The sequence below is a fragment of the Mchenga conophoros genome, linkage group LG23 (assembly GCF_057382185.1).
Source record: "Mchenga conophoros isolate Kocher_MC1m ecotype Shallow Benthic linkage group LG23, M_conophoros_male_GT1.1, whole genome shotgun sequence".
Lineage (NCBI taxonomy): Eukaryota > Metazoa > Chordata > Actinopteri > Cichliformes > Cichlidae > Mchenga > Mchenga conophoros.
In genome coordinates this window covers 16,304,394-16,328,119 of record NC_140547.1, presented here as the reverse complement: position 1 = coordinate 16,328,119, position 23,726 = coordinate 16,304,394, and the positions used below count along the sequence as shown (strand labels likewise).

The window sequence follows — 23,726 nt, the reverse complement described above, 5'->3', positions numbered from 1 at the left end:
TTTCTATAAAAGGTAAAATGTATTCTTGATTTTTTTACCTAAAGCTCTATGTGCTGTTTACTTATCCCCCCAATAACAAATTAGATCATCATTATGCTGCTTGAATATCAAACATTTTCAGTCAGTTTGCTTGTCTGAATATCTTTAAACTCTGCTTTAAAACTTTTTTTACTTTAAAATTGAAGTAGCTGTCATGTAAACTGGATATGATTCTACTCTTTCCTGATTTACTAGTAAATAAATACAAGCCTTGTTTATATACGTTCTCTCTGGAGTCAGTAGATTAGTTTCTAAGAGCCACATCATGTGAAAATTCAATAGATTTATAATGGTTTCTAAAATTGCCCAATTTATCTTATTTTACAGGGAATTAATCAACTATAAGAAAAAGCTTGCTGGACTGTTTCTTTTCCTGATATACTATTCAGGAATTATTTTAAAAAAAGAGAGCGAGAGAAAGAACGTAACTAACATAAATAAAAAAAAATAAAAAAAATCACACCCAATTGTTAAAGAAAGGATAAGAAAAATGCCAGCATTTATTCATAAATGGAGCCTTACTTTTTCTGCAGTGTTATACTGGCCACCTGCTTTTATGAGGGGTTTTGTGTGTCTGTGTTTTAAATGAAGTTAAAATTTGACCAAAGTTTTTTAAATAATAGGTTTTCTTGACATGAATTATTAATCGAATATGATAAACTGAATTCACTTCCAATCCACCGGCTGAGCAAACGTCAGTATTGAAAGAAACTTTATGCAAACCCACAGGCTCAATTATGTGACTCAATATCACACTGTAAAAAAGCTCGCTAATGCTTTATAAAAGCTCACTTTTAAGCCTTCCAAGGATAGACTGTTGGGAAAAGATTCTGACTAATTCAACACAGGTAGAGTAAAAAATACTCGTCCTGGTGCTTTCCCTTTTCTCTTTTCACTTTATCATCCTTTTTTTTTTGTCATTTGTATGAATTTTCCTTTCCATTGTCAGTTATACACATAAGGATACAAACATACACTATATAATGAATTACTGGAGTAACTGGAGATCCAGGAATGCATTTGCTCCCAGAAAGCTTTATAAATGGCTATTCTGTATTCTCAGGCAGCACTGCCATGGTCCATTGCCTACTGAACTCTGACCAAGGGACACGTGCATGCAGTTAGGGGCTGTACATAGATACATAAATGTACAGTATTACTCAAGGTCTCAAAAAAAGAAATGTTTCAAGTGTGATCATGTCTGTCCTTTATAAAGTAGCTAAATTGAAGGTGATGGCTGTAAAGATTGAAGCCAGCGCAGCCTTAATCATCAATCAGACTTTTGAGGTACGGCGCTACTAGTAGTGTCTGTGAAGGTTCTCAGTCATCCAGGTCATCGTAGTCAAAGGAGCTTGCAAAGAAAAGCGTCTTTAAGTTACTTGAAGACGTCTTCAAGTAACTTAAAGACGCTTTTCTTTGCAAGCTCCTTTGACTGCAACTAGTAGTGTTTTCTTTACAATTTCACAAATTTTAAAAGTGCTTCATCATCATTGTTTTAACTCAGTGATTTACATGCGTTTGAAGTCATTCTTTGATTGGGGAAGGTTAGGTGTGTCTCAAAGTGGAAAATTCAACAAAACGTGAAAATCGTTTCTTCCTAAACCACTTTCTAAACAGAGAGGCTGTCAGAGGTTTGAAGAAACTTTCTTTTAAAAGTTAAAGTTTGGGGAAAAGTAATGAGAGAAGAGAATGCAAAAACACCTAGTGCAGTTTATAAAAAGAATAAATGGATGGTAGCTCACACCTCGTTGTTAATAAAGAGGAGTGATGCCATAGCAAAGCAGATAAAGTGGACTATGACAGCTACACGCAAGAATCTAATATTTCTTTATTAACTTTACCTTAATGCAGGTAGGATGGAGAATGATACACCCAACCCCGGGTGAGATGCCCTGGGGCAAGAGCTGACATCTCCACTGAGACTGCTTGAGATTTAGAGGCGTTTGAGAGTTTAGAAAGAGTAAGGATATAATGTATGAAACATTGCCCTTTATGAGAAACTACTTTTGGCCTTCTGCTGTCAGAACCAGAAGGAAGAATGGAGTCAACCTTTCAGCTACTACCAGACTCACTTGATTTACTATACTGCCGTTGGACCACAGGACAATGGTGGGTTAATAGGGATGGTCATAACTGCTGCTAGAGGACTCCCACTATGGCTCGTTCTGGAGATGCAGATAGGAGTCTAGTTCCTCTTAAAGATTTCTTTTCAGAAAAACATGTCAAATAATTTGTCCCCTGCCAACAGTGAAACCTTGAGCTTTGTGAAGTATCTACGTTGATGGTTTACACACTGTAATTTCACAGAGGGGCCTCTCAGGGTGCTGTTACAAGAGATGTTTGAGGAAACTGGCAAGAACAGCAGCTAAGTTGATGGCAAAAATGCCTACATTTTAAAAAACTAATAGAATATGGCTTCCATCTGTGAGGAAAAAACATGACATTTTTTGTTGCTTAAGGCTCACGTTGTTAGTTGCTGTAGCATTATCTTTGCCTATACCAGTACAAGCAAGACTTTGCATTCAAACAACCCCCATTACAATAAAGTACTATAAAAGTTGCACGTGTTAACAGTAGCTTAATAATATGTCATATGTGTGCTTCTAAAAGTACACAGACAGTAAAATTATATGTATGTATGTATGTATGTATATATATATATATATATATATATATACATACATACATACAGGGAGTGCAGAATTATTAGGCAAATGAGTATTTTGTCCACATCATCCTCTTCATGCATGTTGTCTTACTCCAAGCTGTATAGGCTCGAAAGCCTACTACCAATTAAGCATATTAGGTGATGTGCAACCCTGTAATGAGAAGGGGTGTGGTCTAATGACATCAACACCCTATATCAGGTGTGCATAATTATTAGGCAACTTCCTTTCCTTTTGCAAAATGGGTCAAAAGAAGGACTTGACAGGCTCAGAAAAGTCAAAAATAGTGAGATATCTTGCAGAGGGATGCAGCAGTCTCAAAATTGCAAAGCTTCTGCAGCGTGATCATCGAACAATCAAGCGTTTCATTCAAAATAGTCAACAGGGTCGCAAGAAGCGTGTGGAAAAACCAAGGCGCAAAATAACTGCCCATGAACTGAGAAAAGTCAAGCGTGCAGCTGCCAAGATGCCACTTGCCACCAGTTTGGCCATATTTCAGAGCTGCAACATCACTGGAGTGCCCAAAAGCACAAGGTGTGCAATACTCAGAGACATGGCCAAGGTAAGAAAGGCTGAAAGACGACCACCACTGAACAAGACACACAAGCTGAAACGTCAAGACTGGGCCAAGAAATATCTCAAGACTGGTTTTTCTAAGGTTTTATGGACTGATGAAATGAGAGTGAGTCTTGATGGGCCAGATGGACGGGCCCGTGGCTGGATTGGTAAAGGGCAGAGAGCTCCAGTCCGACTCAGACGCCAGCAAGGTGGAGGTGGAGTACTGGTTTGGGCTGGTATCATCAAAGATGAGCTTGTGGGGCCTTTTCGGGTTGAGGATGGAGTCAAGCTCAACTCCCAGTCCTACTGCCAGTTTCTGGAAGACACCTTCTTCAAGCAGTGGTACAGGAAGAAGTCTGCATCCTTCAAGAAAAACATGATTTTCATGCAGGACAATGCTCCATCACACGCGTCCAAGTACTCCACAGCGTGGCTGGCAGGAAAGGGTATAAAAGAAGAAAAACTAATGACATGGCCTCCTTGTTCACCTGATCTGAACCCCATTGAGAACCTGTGGTCCATCATCAAATGTGAGATTTACAAGGAGGGAAAACAGTACACCTCTCTGAACAGTGTCTGGGAGGCTGTGGTTGCTGCTGCACGCAATGTTGATGGTGAACAGATCAAAACACTGACAGAATCCATGGATGGCAGGCTTTTGAGTGTCCTTGCAAAGAAAGGTGGCTATATTGGTCGCTGATTTGTTTTTGTTTTGTTTTTGAATGTCAGAAATGTATATTTGTGAATGTGGAGATGTTATATTGGTTTCACTGGTAAAAATAAATCATTGAAATGGGTATATATTTGTTTTTTGTTAAGTTGCCTAATAATTATGCACAGTAATAGTCACCTGCACACACAGATATCCCCCTAAAATAGCTAAAACTAAAAACAAACTAAAAACTACTTCCAAAAACATTCAGCTTTGATATTAATGAGTTTTTTGGGTTCCTTGAGAACATGGTTGTTGTTCAATAATAAAATTATTCCTCAAAAATACAACTTGCCTAATAATTCTGCACTCCCTGTGTGTGTGTGTGTGTGTGTGTGTGTGTGTGTGTGTGTGTGTGTGTGTGTGTGTGTGTGTGTGTGTGCGCGCATGTGTGTGTGTGTGTGTGTGTGTGTGTGTGCGCATGTGTGTGTGTGTGTGTGTGTGTGTTAAATCTAAAAAAAAAAGAAAAGAAATGAATCCTTTTGCAGTTGAGATTCTGCATTTGTAACTAATTAACTATACTTTAGCTTACATATCTTTCCTATACAATTTTTTTTCTAGGAACATAAATCCTCATAGAAATCAGGACGACTTCTTATACAAAGTTTAGTTGCCTTCCTGCAACATGTATCCATGTACTATAACATATGAAGAAATATCCAGACCCAAGAATTTTTTAAGATCCAGTCAGGCCACTTCTACAAATAAATGTATAATAGTAAATTTTCCTAAATTGCATTAATGCCAGACACACAATTGTCTGTCTCAGGCAGGCCTTCTTTCAACCTGTCCCCTCATGCTGTCTGACATAATGCCTGTATGAAGGTACGGTTTCCACTTGACGTGATGAGACTTAATTGTAAAGTATGTGCAGGCTTTAATCAGCAGACTACAAAAGAAAGAAACAAACCTTAATCGTCTTTCTTTTCCTTGTATGACTGGTCTAATTCACGTCATCATTTCTTCTTTCTTCATATGCTGTATGCATTTAGAAACAGAGACTGAGATATAAAATTATTGCAATTATTGTTTTTTTATGTAGTCCATATTCTTCCTTGTTTTGTGCTTATTTTCATGCAGATTAGAGTATTCTTATATATTAAATCCCTATAATCAGCCACAGCCACATTTTTACCTAATGTTGTAGAAGTGCCTCTCCTCTGAAAACAGCTCTGAACATCCGGACGGGGCTGAAAGTCTTTGTGGGGTATTCTCTATGTTGTTCAGCACAAGGACATTGGCAGGGCATCATTTGGGACTCAGTCAAAGGATCCTCACATTTGGACTCTGTCAATCAAAGCCTTTGGGTCCGTGTGCTGTTCCTCGAGTCATTTCTTAGGCTGGAGGTCTGAAACGATTGCTGCAGCATGTTGGACAGTAACATTTGCATGGACACCAGGATGTAGAGTTTCCCTGGAGAACATTGTACCATAACTAGACAATCCACATACTAAACTTTGCCCATCATTGCATTTAATTTTATATTAATTTTACATACACTGGGTCCACTCACACCTAAGATCCTAAAGTATAAGATTGTGAGAATGCTCGTTTTAGCAAAGACATAAATTAATTCCTGATTGAATGATAGTTAGGTAAATATTCACATTTATTTTCTTCTCATTCAAAAAAGAAATTTGCATGCATGACAAGCCTGCACTTAAAAATACATACAGAACAGATTTAGGATAAGATACTGGATATATATTGGTCAACCAAAACCTGGTTTGACTGACAGGCTAGGTTGAAAGGAAAGATGTTTAAAAAAAGAGGTTAAAAAATGATTACCTTAACAGGTGAAAGATGCTCACTGCTTCAGCCAGACAGAGGACACTTACATCGTTAATTTTATTACCTTGTCAAGATGAAATGAAAGAATAAAGGTAGAGAGGAAAAGGAGATTGGTCTAGTTTAAGCAGTGCCATCTCAATCCGTATAGAATTTTTCTGTATTACAATTTGCTGTGTCTTGTACTGTTCCATGGCTTTCGGTTTAAATGGAAGACTTTTATAATGCAAATTCAGGCAGGAGTGATAAATCTCTCGCGCTCTCATGTACTGGGGTCCCCTGATGCAAAAAGATGTGTTCTCTCTCACTTTCTCGCATTCACACAGTCGGGCACTCTCTACCCCTCACTCACATTCACCCTACTGCAGCATCGTGTTACACTCGCCCCCAGGCCACATGAAAAATGAATCAGGCCCAGGTGAGGAAGTAGCGATGGGTGGAGTAGGGTAAAAGAGAGAGACTAAGAGAGAGAGAGAGAGAGACCCCAAAAAAGTAATGCTTTGACTTTCCTCAACAGCTTCTAGGTCACTTTAATTTGGGAGGTGATAACAGTTGCTCAGTTACCCAGACATGCATGGAGACAAAAGTACACATGCGCACACACACACACATGCATGCACGCACACACTCACATACAGATACAAAGACACTTCGTCAAAGTGATTTCGGGATGCTGCAAAGTCAACAGATTCTTTGGTAGTAATATTCTATATAGTAAATTCTGGGCATGCACGTTGGTTATTAATTGACGTCTATCTGTTTTTTTTTGTTTGTTTGTTGTTGTTTTTTTTGGAGGGGTGGGGGGTCCTCAACAAGCTTAAAACTGAAAGTCATTTAATATTGTCCTAATGAGAAGCCAATGTCAGCATCTCACTTTTAGACAGTAAATATAAAGATCTGATATCCAGAGTAAGGCCATGCAGGAATTATTAATTATTCAGTGAGCTTCCAGTTGACTTGGCATATAAATACATAAATGCTACGTAAAATCTGGGTGGTGTTACCCTCAAACATATTAATAAACGATCAGAGTTTTTAATATTAATTTAGTATCGTAGATCCCTGATGTTCTGCTTGTTTTTCATCACCAGGGTGAGGTGGTGGACATCCAGTATGGCAGTGTCGATGACCTAAGAAGAGCCAAAGAGACCCTGAACCTCACCAACCAGATTGCTGTTGTCAAACTTGGCAAAATACCTTTACTATACAAGGTAAGATAGAAAGCTCCACAAAGTAATGCTCACTATATTGTGCCAATAAAGGTATCAAATGATATGGTCTGAAATGGTAATCCTGCAGCAGGAGAAATGAAATGTTTTGATCTTTAAAAAAATTCCAAGGTATGACTCAAAAATGATTTTCTTGTAATATCAGAGCTTCAAAACAGAGTGTCCTAAATGAAGTACCTTTAACTTGCATGGAAAAGTAGCACACTGCCTTCTGAATCTAAGTGCAGCTTGTTGTACAGGGATTTTATACTCAATAGCACCTAGTCCACGTGGGTTGTCATACATGACTAATTCTTCTGTTTGCCATTACCATACCTAACTTTTTTATCTGCACCTCCTTAGCACAGTGACATCTCAATCCATTTGCTTCATGAGCAGTAACATTAGCAATACATTGATTTATTAGGGTTGTTTCTCCTTGGATGTCTGCCACATTCTCCTCAAAGCAGTTTTCCCATCAATAAGAAGATGACAGGGAAAATATATGTTCCAATCCAGTTAATTAAAACATAAACACATACTAACATGTTAATTACCCTGCTCATTAATATTGTTTCACTTTTCATTAAATCAAAATGAATTCTGTTGAAAAAAATGAAGGCAGCCTCTACAAGGACATAATCAGCAATGAAATTTAAAGTTAATGTAAATGTACTGGATCCATGCATTGCATTGATTACAGCGATACATAAATGCCAACCTTGACACTACATTGTGTAATGATTAGAATAAATTATGATCTGATAACATGAACTTGCAATACAGATCACTTAGTCACCATATTCATTGTTTTGATTCAGCGGCCAGAAGTCAGTGAATAACAAAACTCTTTGTGCATGCGTTGTGCATTAAACCAATCTAATCTGAACGAGATCATTAGGTTGGGTTAACAACATGAATATATTTTAATAAAAGGGAACTATTGAATTTTATTTAAATTACAGGTGTCAAAATTCTGCAGAAAATTGTGTGGATGTATTTGGGGGAATAATGCTTTTACTTTGAGTAAGGTAAAAGATCAAATTTGATGCTTAACTCAGTTTGGACAAAAATATATCTGTGCTTGTACATTTGTGCTTCAACATTTCCAGGAGTTAGATTTTTTTAAGCATTGTACTTTTAACATTCTGGAAAGCTAATGTGGTAAGACGTTTTTGTAAAGATGATCATTATCTATTTAGAGTCACTCACAGACTTGCATAACCTCAGACAGAATATACTTTTTCTCATTGTTATTCTGCTATAACTGAAGGAATACTTCTGTACTTAATTCCTTTGTTTCAGACATTACACAACTTTTTTATGTTAAGCTATTGATAAATGACAGCCTAATGAGGTATAACAGGAGTAAATGGAAGTTAGCAAGGGAAGGAGAGGAAATGTTTAAAGTCGGGTCACTGTGCTTCATCTTGCATTGGCTTGGTTAGACTTCTAAAAATCCATTAACTGAAACAGCTGTCACATGGGACCCCTTCAAGCAACAGGCTGCTGACCCATTTTTTCCTCTTCACCCATAGTTTGTGACAAATATGAGCATGTGTGTTTCATAATGTCTCTATGTACCAGTGGCTGAGAGAAATGATCACTCCTTACGTAGAAGTAGGGAAGGATGATTGATGAGAATTGTACTCTCACTAATGAGTGTGTGACGGTGACTGCAGGGCCTAATGTTACACATGCAGCTTCAGTCAAATTTGACACACACACACTGATGTGCTTATCAGTGTGTTTTAACTTATTTGGCTCCATTAACAGCAGCTAATTTTGGAAAGACATTGCTAATTGCATTATGGTCTTATTTTAGTATATTTTCCTACTGTTGCGTATTTATTCCTAAAATCTTTGATACCCAGTTATCATAAATTTGAGTTGAGTAAACATTTTTCAGCTTGTGTTCTTCTGATTTTGGTTTTCCACAATTTTTTCTGCTTTTATCATGGACTACAAACTGTGTGTATGTGTGCTGTACATGCGTTTTTGTGTGTGTGGGCATGTTTTGTAAGTGAATGGTCTTAGGAACAGTCACAGAACACATGCATAACTGAGAAACGAAAAGAACCATTAATTTGCATGACTTTCGTGTGTATAAAAAATACGTGTATTAAGGGATTTTCATTAAAAGAGGCTGATTTTTGAGTTTGTGTGTGTCTGTGTGTCCCTGAGTCCATGCCTGTGTTGTGTCCCTGTTTTCCAGTGAAGGACAGAGTTGTGATGAGAGTAGAGTGACCGTGGTTGGTGTCACATATTCAATAAAATAGTCATCTACGCTCATAAAAAACAAGGACACTACATCTTCCATGGACAACCATAAAATACTGTGCTACACAGTGGCAGCTGCAGCACACTTCATCTCTCTCAGAAACACTTCTGCATTATTATCAGTGAGGGTGACTACATAAACACAAGTGTAACCTTTGATCAACATGAAAATCAGAAACCCCCTCTCACTGTGTTAATTTTGCTCATAAGAAATAAACTTCAAAAAAATTATTAAGAAATCATATCAAAAATCTTTTGGTGTATTGTTTTATTAGATCTAAATTTTGAGTTGTGACTAGTCTATACACTGATAAAGGAAGGAGATGAAGTACACCAAAACTCATGTCAAAACAGCGTGCTTTACCGTGATTTCACCCACAGTAATGTTTAATTCTCAATCTTGCTGAATTAATGCTTAATGTTCTGACTTATCACCATCTATTGCATGATAGTGAAGTAAATATTTACTTGAGACAGTGTTTATGAATAAAATAACTATAACGTTTACATGTCTTGTCTTAACAGTGATGGTATACACAGATATTTGCTATTTCTGTTTTCATCATTGAATCTTTGTGTTTGTCTAGCTATCCCTGCTGTCTGAGTTGGGTTTTGGGGGTGTTCTTCTTTACATTGACCCCTGTGATGGTCCCCCCAGTCGCCACACTTGGCATCAAGCCTTTAGAGTCACTTTAAACCCTGGAGGAAATCCTGCAATTGGTAAGTGAACAATTTGTGTTTTTCATGTATATTTTTTTTTCCGAAAGTTAATTCAGTTTGAGCTTATTTTTATAGAACTACTTCACAACAACGGTAAAGGCATTTTATTTTCTAAGGTAAAAAAACAACAAAAAACAGGTTTAATTTTCTGTCAAAGATATTTCAAAATACAAACAAACAACTTTAGTAAAAAGTAATGCATTTCTCCAAATTAATCAAATGTAATTTGCTGAACAGTCTGACAATAACTGTCAGCTTGTTATGAAAGGGAGCTTTTTACCACTTAAAACACATATTCCTGCTATTCTTATCTAGCTAGATACTGATGATAAGTACACAAACTGCAAGCTTACGACATCTGCCTGCATGACCCCTCTGATGGGAAAGCAAAGAGAATGAGGGCATGTCATGGGGTGACATTATGTTCAGATTTACTGAGTATTTCAAAGTCATAGTCTGTGAGCAAAGCCAAGCTACAGCATGGAACAAATAAACCTGCTTAGCATTATTGTGTTAAAACCTACAAATTATATTTATTCAAAAAAACAACAAAAAAAAAAAACAACAATGACAACACATGGTTCAGTTAAAGCCCTGCCTTTAAGTAAAGCTCAGTTCAATAACACTTCTCTCTGGATACTGGTCAGTGCTTGAAAATTACCTTGATCTCTGGCAGAGGATTTAATATCTTTTCGACTCTATTCTACTGTATTTAAATCACTCTCCCCAGATGAATGACCTCTCTGACACTGTCTTGTCCCTACTTCCTGTTTTTCTGCCCGGTCTGGTCAATAGGGATATGTCATTACTGCTGAAGTATCTTTAGTCCTTGTAAGAGTCCCAGCACCACAGTGGCAAGACCCACTAGAGCCCCACCAGATGTCTGGGCTGCTGTGTGAGCATGTGTAAGAGTGTATATGTGAACGGGTGTGTTGAGCTGTATATAAGTGGAAGAGAGAGAGACAGATGCTGGCTGTCTGATCTCTCACCAATCGCAATGCTCTCAGGTCCCTTGTGCTAATGCAGCTCAGAAGAACAGAGGATGTGAAAGGACACCTCATTACTCATATAAACCATACTTTATTCAACTGCAAGAGTCTGCCAAGATTAATCTCTGTGTAATTAATGAAATTAATAATAATTTCATTAATTAAGTGAAATTAATAATAAGAAGTGTCATGTGAACATGTTACAACCACGATTTAAATATAAATTTAAGTACATTAATATGCTGATGTCTTCTTAATGTGTGATACTTTTTATTGTCACCGATTCTCAGCAGCAGTCATTTGTTTCCATTATGGGATTTGAAAGTTCATGATAGTACAATTGGAAAAAAAAACCTGAACAAGTGTGGTTTGTTTGGGTGGGTTCACAGGGGGAAAAGCCCTTTATGTCTAAAAAGAAGAGTGCAGATGGCTCCGCTTTACCTAGGTGTGTCTGAACAAACCACAAGTGTCATGATTCGTTGTGTGGCAGGCAGGAGAAGGACCCAAGATGCAGACTCACAGACACAGGGATAAACTTAAAGATCACAGTTTTAATGCTGGCTTAAAGGTGAAACACAAAACAGTACTGAACTAAACTGGAAAAACTAAACATGAGATGTACCAGGAACCACGGGGAGAATAACACACAACATGAGGGAGAACGCGACGCCGAACAGAGGAAGACGCAGACAGAAATAGAGGGTTAACGAGGAAAGTGGGAACACACGGGGAACACAGCTGACACAGATAACCATAACGAGACAGGGCGGGGTGAATATAACACTGACGGGAGACGGGCAGAGTCCAACAGGAAGTACACAGAGGTTCAGACAGGAGGAGAGAGCACGGGGAGAACACAGACATAACAGGCTGGGGAAAACATGGAATAAAACACGAAAGGGGACAAGGGCTCATGAATACATAGAGGGGCACACAGGGGGTGAGAGTCACAAAGGGAAAGCACACAGGGAACAACATAACAGGGCAACTCAGGAAACAGAACCTAAACAGGGAACTGAATACAAAAATACAAGAGAACTAAGAATACTGGGCCAACACGGCCCAGGACCATGACATCACCCCCCCCACAAGGGCTGGCTCCAGACAGCCCAAACACAGGAAAACAAAAACCAAACAGAAAACGACCCAGGGCGGGCGGCGGGGGCCCAGGACGGAGGGCTCGGAACAAAAAACAAAAACGAACAACAGAAAACACAGGAGCACAAGACCATAGTTCAAATAAAGTTCAGGGGGCCGACCCAGAGCCCACCGGCACAAAAGTTCACGGGTCACACGGTCGGGGGGCCGACCGGGCGGGTGGCACAGGTGACAGAGCTGGTCCGGAGGCCGGCCGCGCGGAAGGCAACGGCGGCGACGAAGGAGACGACGGAGCAGTTCAGGGGGCCGGCCGCGCGGAAGGCAGCGGCGGCGGCGAAGGAGACGACTGAGCAGTTCAGGGGGCCGGCCGCGCGGAAGGCAGCGGCGGCGGCGAAGGAGACGACGGAGCAGTTCAGGGGGCCGGCCGCGCGGAAGGCAGCGGCGGCTCTCCAGTGTCAGGCGTACTGGCCGAGGCCCGGTGGGCACAGGACCAGTCGAGGCGGGAGACTCTGAGGCTGGGCCAGACGAGGACGAAGACTCTGAGGCCGCTGAGGCTGAGGCTGGGCCAGACGAGGACGAAGACTCTGAGGCCGCTGAGGCTGAGGCTGGGCCAGACGGAGCTGCAGAGGCTGATGGAGGCTGAACGGGCCCCTCGGACCCTCCAGCGGAGACAGGAGGCTGAACGGGCCCCTCGGACCCTCCAGCGGAGACAGGAGGCTGAACGGGCCCCTCGGACCCTCCAGCTGACGTGACGCGAAGCGGTGGCGTCGCCGCAGGGTGCCAGATAGGCACACCTGGGAGTCCAACAGCAGACGCAGGACAAACAGTTATGAAGGCCCCTGGCTGGACTAGGAGCTGAGGAAACACAGGCTGCTGAGGCACAAACCCAGAGAGAGAGAGAGCAGGTAAAAAACAGTCTATAGGGCTTAACATCTTAACACAAGAAACCATGAAGTGGACAGTGGTAGGGACCACCAGTTCTGAGCCAGCAATCATTAGGTTCCCAAAGTCCGCACCAGTCCAAAGTGGCTCAGAGGTTACTAGCCCAGTCTGTGTAGTCCTAGGAGAGGTCAACATAAGCTGGTTGGACTCAACCGGTGGTAGTGTGCGGCTCAGAGGAGCTGGTTCGACCATACGGAAAACAAGAACCACCACTCGATCCACAAAAACAAAGCTTAGATCATTAGGAGCTGACTCCTGGAAAAACAGTAAATGCACAGACATGGACCTAACCAATGGCACCGTGGTAGCATGACTGTGGTGTGTTGGATGGATGTGTTTGTTGGAACCCGTACCCGCAGTGATCTGTGGCTTCAGAGTGCTAACCCTATTGAGTGGAGAGACAGATACAGGTGAAACGGTACGTGAACCATTAACTGAAGCAGGTGACACTTCAGGCTGAGAGAGGGTGGTTACGACATTGTCCGGGGCCAAAACCCTATCTAGTGACGAGTTCATAGAGGCAGGAGAAAATGGTGTCACATAAAGCCTGACCCCAGCTTCCATCTCCTGAGTGGTGGTTATGGTGCTGGAGCAAAACAGTTCAGAACCACCTGGTTTATTACCTATGGGGAGACAGGAGACGTGTTGTGACATTACAGTGTCCTGGTCACCATGATCTGCTGTTATGTGTGCATCTTGGTAACATGCTAGGGATTCATGACCAGTGTTCACAGTCTCTGGTTCGTGAAAAGCAAGTGTAGCTGGGCACACCGGAGCACTAGCTATGCTTTTGTTGCCTTCATTCAGTGACCCATGGAGGAGCAGGGCTGGCTCAGGAGGGAAGAGAGAAACCACAGGCAACTCAGATTTAGTTGGAACTGCAGACACGGAAAGAGACACCAAAGGAAACACCTCCCTACCGTTATTAAAACCAGAGGCAGTGGGAAACCTTGTCAGTCTGTGAATCGAGTCTGTGGTCCCTGCCGGGTTGAGTGAAGCGGGAGCGGAACTGTCTCTGGCCTGCGGCTCGGTGAATGGCTCATTGCTAGCCACCTCACCGGCTAAGTCCGTAGCCTCCTCACATGCCTTCCGCTCAGAGGTAACTTGGAGCGACTGGACAGTTTCACTCACCTCCGAGCGTCGGGCGATGCGGTGGCGACGCGAACGCCGTTTTCTTTTGGCCGTGGGCCCCGTAGACGTGGGAGAAGGAGGCTCCTGAGGCGTCGCAGCGGCTGAGGAGGCGGTAGTAAGCGGAGTGGCAGGCGGGAGTCCCAGGCAACTCCGGGGGCCCCCAAGGGCTAGCCGTGTCCCGCGGAAAACCTCATCGTAGGGGGGAGCGAGCCATGGCTCCTCTCGTAGCTCTTCCTCCTGTTGCGCGCATACGGCGCGCTGCCGCTCCTCGAGGTCGGAATCCGCGCCCCCCACAGCCACCTCGTGTTGCTCAGTGGAGGGCAGAACGGGCCGTGGCGGTGCGCGACAGCGGCGGGAACGCCGTTTCCTCTTAGGGGCGGCCGTGGGCTCAGCCTGGCCTTCCGTGGCGACCGGCTCCTCGCCCTCAGACCACATCCGTGCCAGGCAGGAAGCAGGAGACGAGTAGCCCGATCGCGGCGGCGAGGGTGGGTGGTCGGTCTGTGGTGGGACAGCTGACGAGAGCTCCTCCTCGGTGATAAGCCAGGGCTTCCAACGGAGCTCGTCCTCCCGATACGCCCGTAACACCTGCTGCCGCTCCTCTTCACCGAAGTCGCTGGCCTCTGGCATCTCCGTGCGCCACGTAGTGTAGACAGGCGGTGGCGAAGATGTAGAAGCCGATGAGAAGCGAACAGGCGGCGTAACGGTGGTGAGCCCCATGGTCCCGATCCTGACCGTTTCCGGTTCTTTCTGGGACAGCTGCCCCGGGCGGATGCCCACGGCGGACACAAGAAAGTCCCGGATGTGGGGGCGCAGCGCGCCGAATAGCCACGGGAGCCCGGACACCATCCGCTGAAGACGGACGGCTACGGTCTCCCGGTATTCGCCTCTAGGCAGCGTCGCCCATTCCTCACAGTGGTATTCCACCGTGTAGACCAAGTCTTCCTGGAGGTCCGCGGAGGGGTTGTGAGCTGCTGGGTCCAGTTCGGGGTCGCGTTCTTCTGTCATGATTCGTTGTGTGGCAGGCAGGAGAAGGACCCAAGATGCAGACTCACAGACACGGGGATAAACTTAAAGATCACAGTTTTAATGCTGGCTTAAAGGTGAAACACAAAACAGTACTGAACTAAACTGGAAAAACTAAACATGAGATGTACCAGGAACCACGGGGAGAATAACACACAACATGAGGGAGAACGCGACGCCGAACAGAGGAAGATGCAGACAGAAATAGAGGGTTAACGAGGAAAGTGGGAACACACGGGGAACACAGCTGACACAGATAACCATAACGAGACAGGGCGGGGTGAATATAACACTGACGGGAGACGGGCAGAGTCCAACAGGAAGTACACAGAGGTTCAGACAGGAGGAGAGAGCACGGGGAGAACACAGACATAACAGGCTGGGGAAAACATGGAATAAAACACGAAAGGGGACAAGGGCTCATGAATACATAGAGGGGCACACAGGGGGTGAGAGTCACAAAGGGAAAGCACACAGGGAACAACATAACAGGGCAACTCAGGAAACAGAACCTAAACAGGGAACTGAATACAAAAATACAAGAGAACTAAGAATACTGGGCCAACACGGCCCAGGACCATGACAACAAGACTTCTGAAGCAAAGTCCTTTGGGAAGATAAGACCAAAGTAGAGATGTCTGACCATAATAGTGCCATGTTTGGAAAAAAGAAAAAGAATAAAGGTCTCAACCCAATTTAAATTATGTGTCAGGACATAGTGCCCTCCAAAATGAGAGAGACGATAACTTCAAGTTATTTCAACTAAAAGTGGTTCTATAACCTGCTGAATAAGTGGGTCTGCTTAGTCTTGGAAACTTCAAATTGCTGCATAATGACAAAATTGGCACTGATACTCAAATAAGCTGCACTTTTACTTTCACTATTCGTTTTTGTTTGCTACCATCTGTCAGTGCCTTTGTTTTCCTCTGTAGAATGGAGGCTAGCGGAACAACTGGAGTCTTAACAACACTTTTATTTGGAAAGTGTCAAATTGTTGGAGATTATTAAAAAATGGTCAAGATATTTTTTTTTGCCATTTTAACTACATGCAAACCATTTATTACATTTTTTTGCATATGAAATGGTGTTCTACATCATGAAAAATATCATTACGAATGTGCTTTTGCCATACAAGCAGTATGAGAAGATATTATGCCCTTCAATTTTGTAATTGTAGTTGGTCTAAAATCTGCATAAAACCTTCCATGCTTGCTGCTCACAATCAGCTGCCTTTCTTTAGTTTTAAATGAATCTTCATGAGGTCAAGATGAAAATTGGATCCACTAGTGCAATAAAGTAACCACCATTATTCCATAAAAAACATCCATTTCTGAAAGACATCTGTGTTAAAGTGCTCCACCTTCATTACAATATATTACATTTGTTTTTCAATGCCACAAAACTGTAGGGTTGTCTAAAAACATGTCTAACAAGCTTTGAATTTACTGTATCCTAAAGTAAGCATCACTGTGTCTCCTGGTGGTAAGGTGGAGAATGAGATGTAGAATACAACATAACGATAATAATAATACCCTGTATAATAATATCCTGAGGTTTCTAGTCATTTCAGGGTGGATCTATCTTTGTCACATGCCCCTATGCTAAGCACTTACAATTTACTGAAATGTAGGCCAGTTTCTTCCCCAAACAGAGGCATATTGTGCCGTTTTGTGAGACTTTTAAAAAGCTGTTGTGGTGCACCTGCTTAAGTTGAAACGCTTTTTTCTTTCCGGGCCCTTGGTGTTTTAAGAGCTTTAAAACACACTTGGTTCTCAGTGGTGTCAAAAGTAGCTCCCTTTTCAAATGGAAAAATAAGACACAAGAAGCTGTCAGTGGTGCTTCCCAGTGGAAATGCTGCCAGTGGAAGTGCCTTTTAGAGTAAATGTAATTCCACTGTTTGGAGGGCTCTGTATAATGTTACCCTAGACTTTCCCCCGCCTCTCAGTGTATTGTTTGGACTTTTTGTCTTCCTCACTCTCTACTCTCTCCTCCTCCTTTCTGAGCTTGTTAATTTGACTCTTCCTAGCAGCTTTGTATCACTGCTATATTGTCTGCTGAGACAGCTACAGCAAATCAAGCTGTGTGTACTCTAACACCAGCAGTCGTTCATTCACAGTTGTGGATATTTATATGCATTCACTGTGTACGTGTGGGTTGTTGAGTGTTGTGACCTTTGAGAAGAACTAATCATTTTATATGCATTAATTAAAAAAAATAGTAAGATGGTTTTAAAATGCTCACCCCTGCTAAGTTTCTTGTTTCGTATTTATTTATTTTCCTTCCATACATGTCTGTTAATGTCACATACTGTAGTACATGAGTGAAAAGAGAAACAAATCTAGTTGTATGCAGATTCCTGCAGAGCCCACAGTGTTTGCTTAGATATCATCAGCAGGTGTTCGCTGTCAGCTTTACTCCACATTGCTCCAGCATTCATCTAGTTTGATGTGCACCATGCTGCTGTAGCATTCATTTATTCTCTGAAGAGATGCCACAGCTTGGATTTTCTGGCTTGCCATATAACTGTCTTGACACTTGGTATAAAGTTGAACCAGTGCCAACACAAAAATCTGTTCTTATAGAGACACACTCAAATGACTGACTCAGAAAACATTGGCTGCAATGTTGTTTGTGTGGTGTATCAAAGCTTGATTACCTTGACTTTAATTTGTAAACCATAGTTGTAGAGTTTCACTTAGGCAGTTAATAAACAATATCGTTCGTGGAGCATCTTCTTACTATAATCATTGTAATGTATGCATGTATGTATGCATCCTATCTCATCTTCAACAAGTCATCTCAATGAAACTTTGCATGAGCGTCGTAAACATTAGGCAATTATAAACATCTGCATGCTTTTGAAATCAGGAAACAAAGCACTATGAATTACCATTTATGGCTACATTCCAACCAGAACAGATAAAGATTAATTTAAAGTATTTTTAATGTGATCTATTCAGTAAAATGTAAGCATGTAAAAGGCTAAAATTTCATTTAAAGGAAAACATGAGCAGTATCCAACTCTTCCTGACATTACAACAGCATCTTAATATGCTTGGGTGAGCTACTGGAACAGGAAGTGGACAAGGTAAAATAATAGGGAAATGTTGGAAGGCTACTACAGATGTAATCCCAGTGGAAGAAGGTACATGAAGACGATTTGGGAGGTATGAAATTTCAGACATCCAGCATCTAGACTAACAGCAAAATAACTAGTAGCCCAGAGTTCCAACATCCGGAAGGAGCAACTGGTATCATAACTAGAGATTGACAAGGTACAACGCAAACGCTACGGCAAGGGGGAGACTTCTTTATACTTTTACTTCCTACATTTTTAAACTTTCTGCTCCTTACATTTTCAAAACAGGCTCTTTTGGGGGGAGTTTTTCTAAACACTCCCCCCAAAGAAAATCCTGTTCTTGTATTAATCACAAGGAGATGTTGCATAAAGAGACATGTGTGTGTTAAAAGTAGGACAGTGGTTTGTTTTGTTTTTTGGCACAATACCGGAACGACTGCAGGTGTCTGTAAGTTGCGGTTAGGGTACTCCGGCATCTAGCTAGCCCTACAGAAGAGGAGCGAACATAAGGGGAGTGACTTTTTTTAAGTGGCTGGTAATTTCAAATGCAACGTTTCTTTTAGCTCAACAAACATCAGCAAACACACAAACATCATAATCATCATAATTTATCATCATTATGACCAAAAATATTTACAAACATAAAAAAACTCAATAACTCCAAAGATAACTTGGTGTAAATAAACATAACTGAACTTGAACTGGCAAGCTTTCTTCTGCTTAAATACTTAAGCTATCCAAACACACTGTTCTCCTAAGGAATACTCCATTCAATGGGTAAGACTAGACATTACAATCATAATTATACACTTATGCTACTCTTTGCCAGTTCTTTACCTCCCCTTTCACCCCCCCCCCCCTTCACCTGCCCCTTCCTGTGACATCAGCAGTAAACAGGAAGCTATAAATACAGGAAGTGAGGGCACACTTCCTCCTTTTGTTCCTGAAACACAGGTAGGTGAGTTCAAAAAAAGTAAAGTGGACAAACTAACAGTTGAAATAAATAAAATGTTAACTTAATAAACTTGTCAAAAATGATTTAAACCAAGATGTTATACTAAGTAATCTTTAAAAGTGCAAAGCATAAACAAATCTGGGATAGTAAATGTTTGCAAACTACAGAATAAGTTTAAATAAACTAATCAAAACAAGAATGTTAACTAAGAATAACACGCCTAAAATCTGGGCAAATGGTGTTCTCACCCACTTTGTCACAAGAAGAGAGGTTAGATTTAGGACTGCTCAGTGGGATGTGATAAACTGGAAGGTTGCATGAAAATCCTCTGCGGTTTAGTGCAGGATAAACAGGTTAGTTCGCTGTGATGGATTTAAAGTAACAAACAGTGTGTGACTGGTGCACAGTGGCTGTGGCTTCATGGTCAGAGTTGGGTTACCTCAATTGTAGCAGAGATTCATGGTTTTTCAGCTGATGATGCTTAGATTTATTCGCTCTTACGTTCATATCAAAGTTTGTGTTTTGGGGTTTTTTGTGTTGTTGTTGTTGTTGTTGTTGTTGTTTTAAAATGTGCGCATTTGCTTTCCTTGAGTTCAATACGGTATTTTCATCAATTGCGCAATGCACAGCAAAACGAAAATATGAAGATGAACACAGGCCATTTTTAACAGAGTGGGAGAGTTTATATTTTTTTGTTGAACGCAATGGCAAGCCATTCTGTCTTATGTGTCAGACATCATTAGCGCATTTCAAAGCTTCAAATCTTTAGCGCCACTTCAGCTCACTCCGTGCTAACATTGACCGGGAATTTCCAAAAGGGACTGAACTTCGCAAGCACGAGTTTGCCAGTCAGGTAGAAAAGCAGATACAGTTTTTCAAAAAGTTTACGAAGCGATCAGAGACCATAACGCTCGCATCCTATCAGCTGGCTTGAAACATTGCATGGGCTAAAAAGCCATACAATGAAGGGAAGTGCGTTAAAAAATGCCACAGTGACGTTGTTGAAATTTTGTCTCCTGAAAACAACAAACTAAAAAGCATGGTGTCAGACGTCCAACTGTCCCGCCACACTGTTGAACACAGAATATCGGACATTAACTCACAGTTAACTCACGGCTATTGAATCACAGTTGCACTCTGACCTTCAAGCATGTGAGTATTTTAGTGTTGCATTGGATGAGAGTTGTGATATACAAGACAAGCCTCAGTTGGCAATATTTGCACGAAGTTTTGGAATTTCCATTGCATCATCCACATGGAGCAACTTGTGTCTAAATCATTTCATTTAGATAACGTCATGAAGCCTGTGATGGAAATCGTTAACTACATCCGCACTCATGCGCTTAACCACAGGCAATTCAAGAATCTCATCGCTGAGCTGGACCAAGGGCTTCCAGGTGACCTGCCGCTGCACTGCACTGTGAGGTCTCTGTCAAAAGGCCAGGTACTCTCTCACTTGTTTGAGCTTTTGGATGCCGTGAAACTGTTATGGAAGAGAAGGACAAGGACTATCCCAAGCTCTCGCACCTCAAGTGGATTATGGATCTGGCCTTTTTGGTCGACATGTTGTGTCACTTGGACAGACTGAACTTGACCCTGCAGGGTAAGTTAAAAATGCTGCAAAGTGTGTTTGCACCAAACTGAAGCTGTTCAAGATGCATAATCAAAAGGGAGATTTAACGCATTTTACTGCTCTGCGGCTGAGTTGGAGTTGATCGATCTTTGTGAGGAGGACCAATTTAGACCATTGAGTTCTGGAAAAGTGTGCCAATGGAAAAATATCCCAATGTCAAATGGGCTGCGCTTAAGATACCGTCAATGTTTGGGTCAACATACGTCTGCGAGTCTGTTTTCTCTACCCTGAAACATGTGAAATCCAAGCATCGATCTGTTCGGACTGACACTCATGTGAAAGAATTGCGTCGAGTGACAACAACGGAATACAAGCCAGATCTGAAGAGGACTGTTCAAGGCAAGGAATGCCAGATTTCCCACTAAACATCATGCATTGTAAAAGAAAAATGCTATTGTAGATTATTATATTTTTGTTTGTGGACTTGGTTGAACTGAGAGTTTGTGTGTGTGAGACAGTGCACACAATGTTCATTGTTGAAAGTGACTGGCGTGTGGTTTTAGTACTGTAGGAGTCCATTTCTGTCATCATGTTGGTGTGTGACATTTACAATAAATCTGACTGAGCAGAGATGTGTGTATTTTTTGTGTGTGTGTGTGTGTGAGAGAGAGGGGAAAGGATGGGTGATGCCCATGTGTGCCCATGTGTATGATGTGGCTCTTTGTGGTAACACAGTAAAAAAAAAAAAAGTGGCTCTTGGTCTCTGACTGGTTGGCCACCCCTGATCTAGAAAAACACAGCATAAAGTCAGTGTAGAGGATGGAAATCAGCCAGAACAACACATGACATTTTGCAAATCTACAAAGAGCAACAGGTCAGCTGATCACAGCCTATACACAAAGAAAATCTACTGGAGCTCACAATAGAAATTATTGTTATGAGTTATGATTCTTTTCCTCATACTGAGCCACTACAACTAATTTAAGGGTTCCTCCACTTGCTGAATCCCACTTTAACCCCTAACTATATATATTTTCCTGTTTAGAAGCAACGTCACCCTCTACAATGTAGGCAACAGAAAATAGATCATTTTATTTTCATTCTTCAGATTCAAGCAGAGTATAAGTAGAATAAAAAAGGTTTGTATTTCCATCTACTGATATTATTTTATCGTTACATTAACATAGTACAAGGTCCAGTTAGCTCTGTACAAAAATAGAGACATCCTCCAAAGGGCTACTTTTTACTTTCTTGCTTTGAGGACATTTCCGAGCCTATACTGTCTTATTTGTACTTGCATAAATAACATGAATCAGTACCTGAACTTTTACTGGTGTATTTTTTAACAGTATTTGTACTTCTACAGTACAGAAAGTCTGTACTTTTGCCAACTCTGGTTATCTGTGATCTTAACCTTCCTGCCTTCTTGGGACCTTTTTGTGCCACTGCTATGTGTTAAATGGCTGCCATTTCCACTGTGTTCAGTGGAATATAACCAAACTTGCCACAGGATAGTTTTTACCTGTCAATGTTAATATTCCAGTGTGAATTCCTTAAATCAGCCTAAAATGGCTGAGCAGCAGAAATCCCCACACCCATCACCCTGGGGACCATTTTCTGCCCATTGACTTCCATTATAAACGCTATTTTTCAACCCCAAATTATCATCATATGATTTTATTTTTTCTTCTTTTCTTGGATGTCAATGAAGACTCAGGGCCTTGAAGTTTTAATTTTTAAATTGCAAAAAAAATGCAAAAAAAATAATGGCAGGTCAAAATGTATGTTGGTGCCAATCTTTGGTCCATCTAAAGGCCTACTTATAATGACAATCACATATTACTTCAACTGGTTTTTTGTGGAAATATTTAGTTTCGTTTTTTGGTTTTTGGGGCTTATAACACAGGGCGCTCATGTAATAACACTGGGATTTGAAGGGTTAAAACAACGAAAATATAATTAAAACTTTACATGAATATTTCAGGGAGAAGTAGTTTTACAAGGTTGGCTAATTTAAAGTGGAATAAAATATGGATATATGGTCTTTTTATGGCGTGGCTGAGAATGGTCCCTAGGGTGATGGGTGTGAGTTTTTTAAAGGATGGCAGGAGGGTTAACTAGGTTATTATTTGTTATCAAATCAGAATTAGAGGTATTCTATACCCCAACAAGACACTGACCAATATGTTTTATTTCTACGAGGGTTGATTTTGTGGAACTAAAACAGATAACCAGCGGCCAACTTTCTGAATAAATGATAAACAGCAGTATGCAAATGTTAAGTTTACTATTATTAGTGCAATGATGTTGAATAATATTGCTGAAACCCATTTTCAACCTGTCTTGCTGAATTGAAACTAAATGCTATATCAGTCTGAGTGCATTCTTCGTCAGAGCTGGGCTTGAAATCAACCTTGTTTGAAGTGCTAATGATAGCATTGATTTCTCGATAGTGAAATCATAACGTTTTACTTACTGAACAGGTTCTGTCTGGATATATAGTCAGGGTTTTGGCACCAGTGGTGGTACGAATAAGTATTTTTGACATTGTTCTCTTAATTTCAACAATGAGGCAATCTGCATGAAAGGCATGCCATGCCCAAGACTCATATGAGAGCAGACCACAGGAGGGAAACAGAAACTGTGTTCTTCCTTTGTGAGGAAAAGAGAAAAATAATTGTTTCTGGCACCTTTTTCTGCCAGACGAGTCATGTCTTTTGCCAAGCTGTTGCCTCTGGTAGTGAGGCAATTTCCTCTGTCTTTTTAATGTAGCTGCCATGCGTGCAGTTTTTCTTTCACAGATTTATTTCTGGATCCCCTCGCTGTGATAAACAAATGAGCGCTGCTGGTCATCGGCTTATGATTGTTCTCCATTATGAGTTCACTTTGATATTTCGGTATACACTACTGGTTGTGCATATGGCTACGATTCCATAATTGTGTTAAACTTTAATATGTAGCAATT

At 41.3% G+C, this 23,726-nt stretch overlaps 2 protein-coding genes across 2 annotated transcripts in view; one reads left to right on the top strand and one right to left on the bottom strand.

Moving 5' to 3' along the window:
• The window catches only part of naaladl2 (N-acetylated alpha-linked acidic dipeptidase like 2), a 526,866-nt gene that overhangs the window by 262,685 nt on the left and 240,455 nt on the right, over positions 1 to 23,726 (top strand). Inside the window, exons 9-10 of the mRNA XM_085263600.1 lie at positions 6,855 to 6,974; positions 9,839 to 9,971. Of these exons, the coding sequence (XP_085119726.1) occupies positions 6,855 to 6,974; positions 9,839 to 9,971 (253 nt within the window). The remainder of the gene's footprint in view (positions 1 to 6,854; positions 6,975 to 9,838; positions 9,972 to 23,726) is intronic.
• LOC146546928 (uncharacterized) lies at positions 11,465 to 15,139 on the bottom strand. Its single transcript, XM_085263601.1, has 2 exons — positions 14,132 to 15,139; positions 11,465 to 12,928 (listed from the first exon to the last, which is right to left on the bottom strand). The coding sequence occupies exons 1-2, from the start codon at positions 15,134 to 15,136 to the stop codon at positions 11,999 to 12,001; spliced, it is 1,935 nt and encodes a 644-aa protein (XP_085119727.1). The 5' UTR covers positions 15,137 to 15,139; the 3' UTR covers positions 11,465 to 11,998.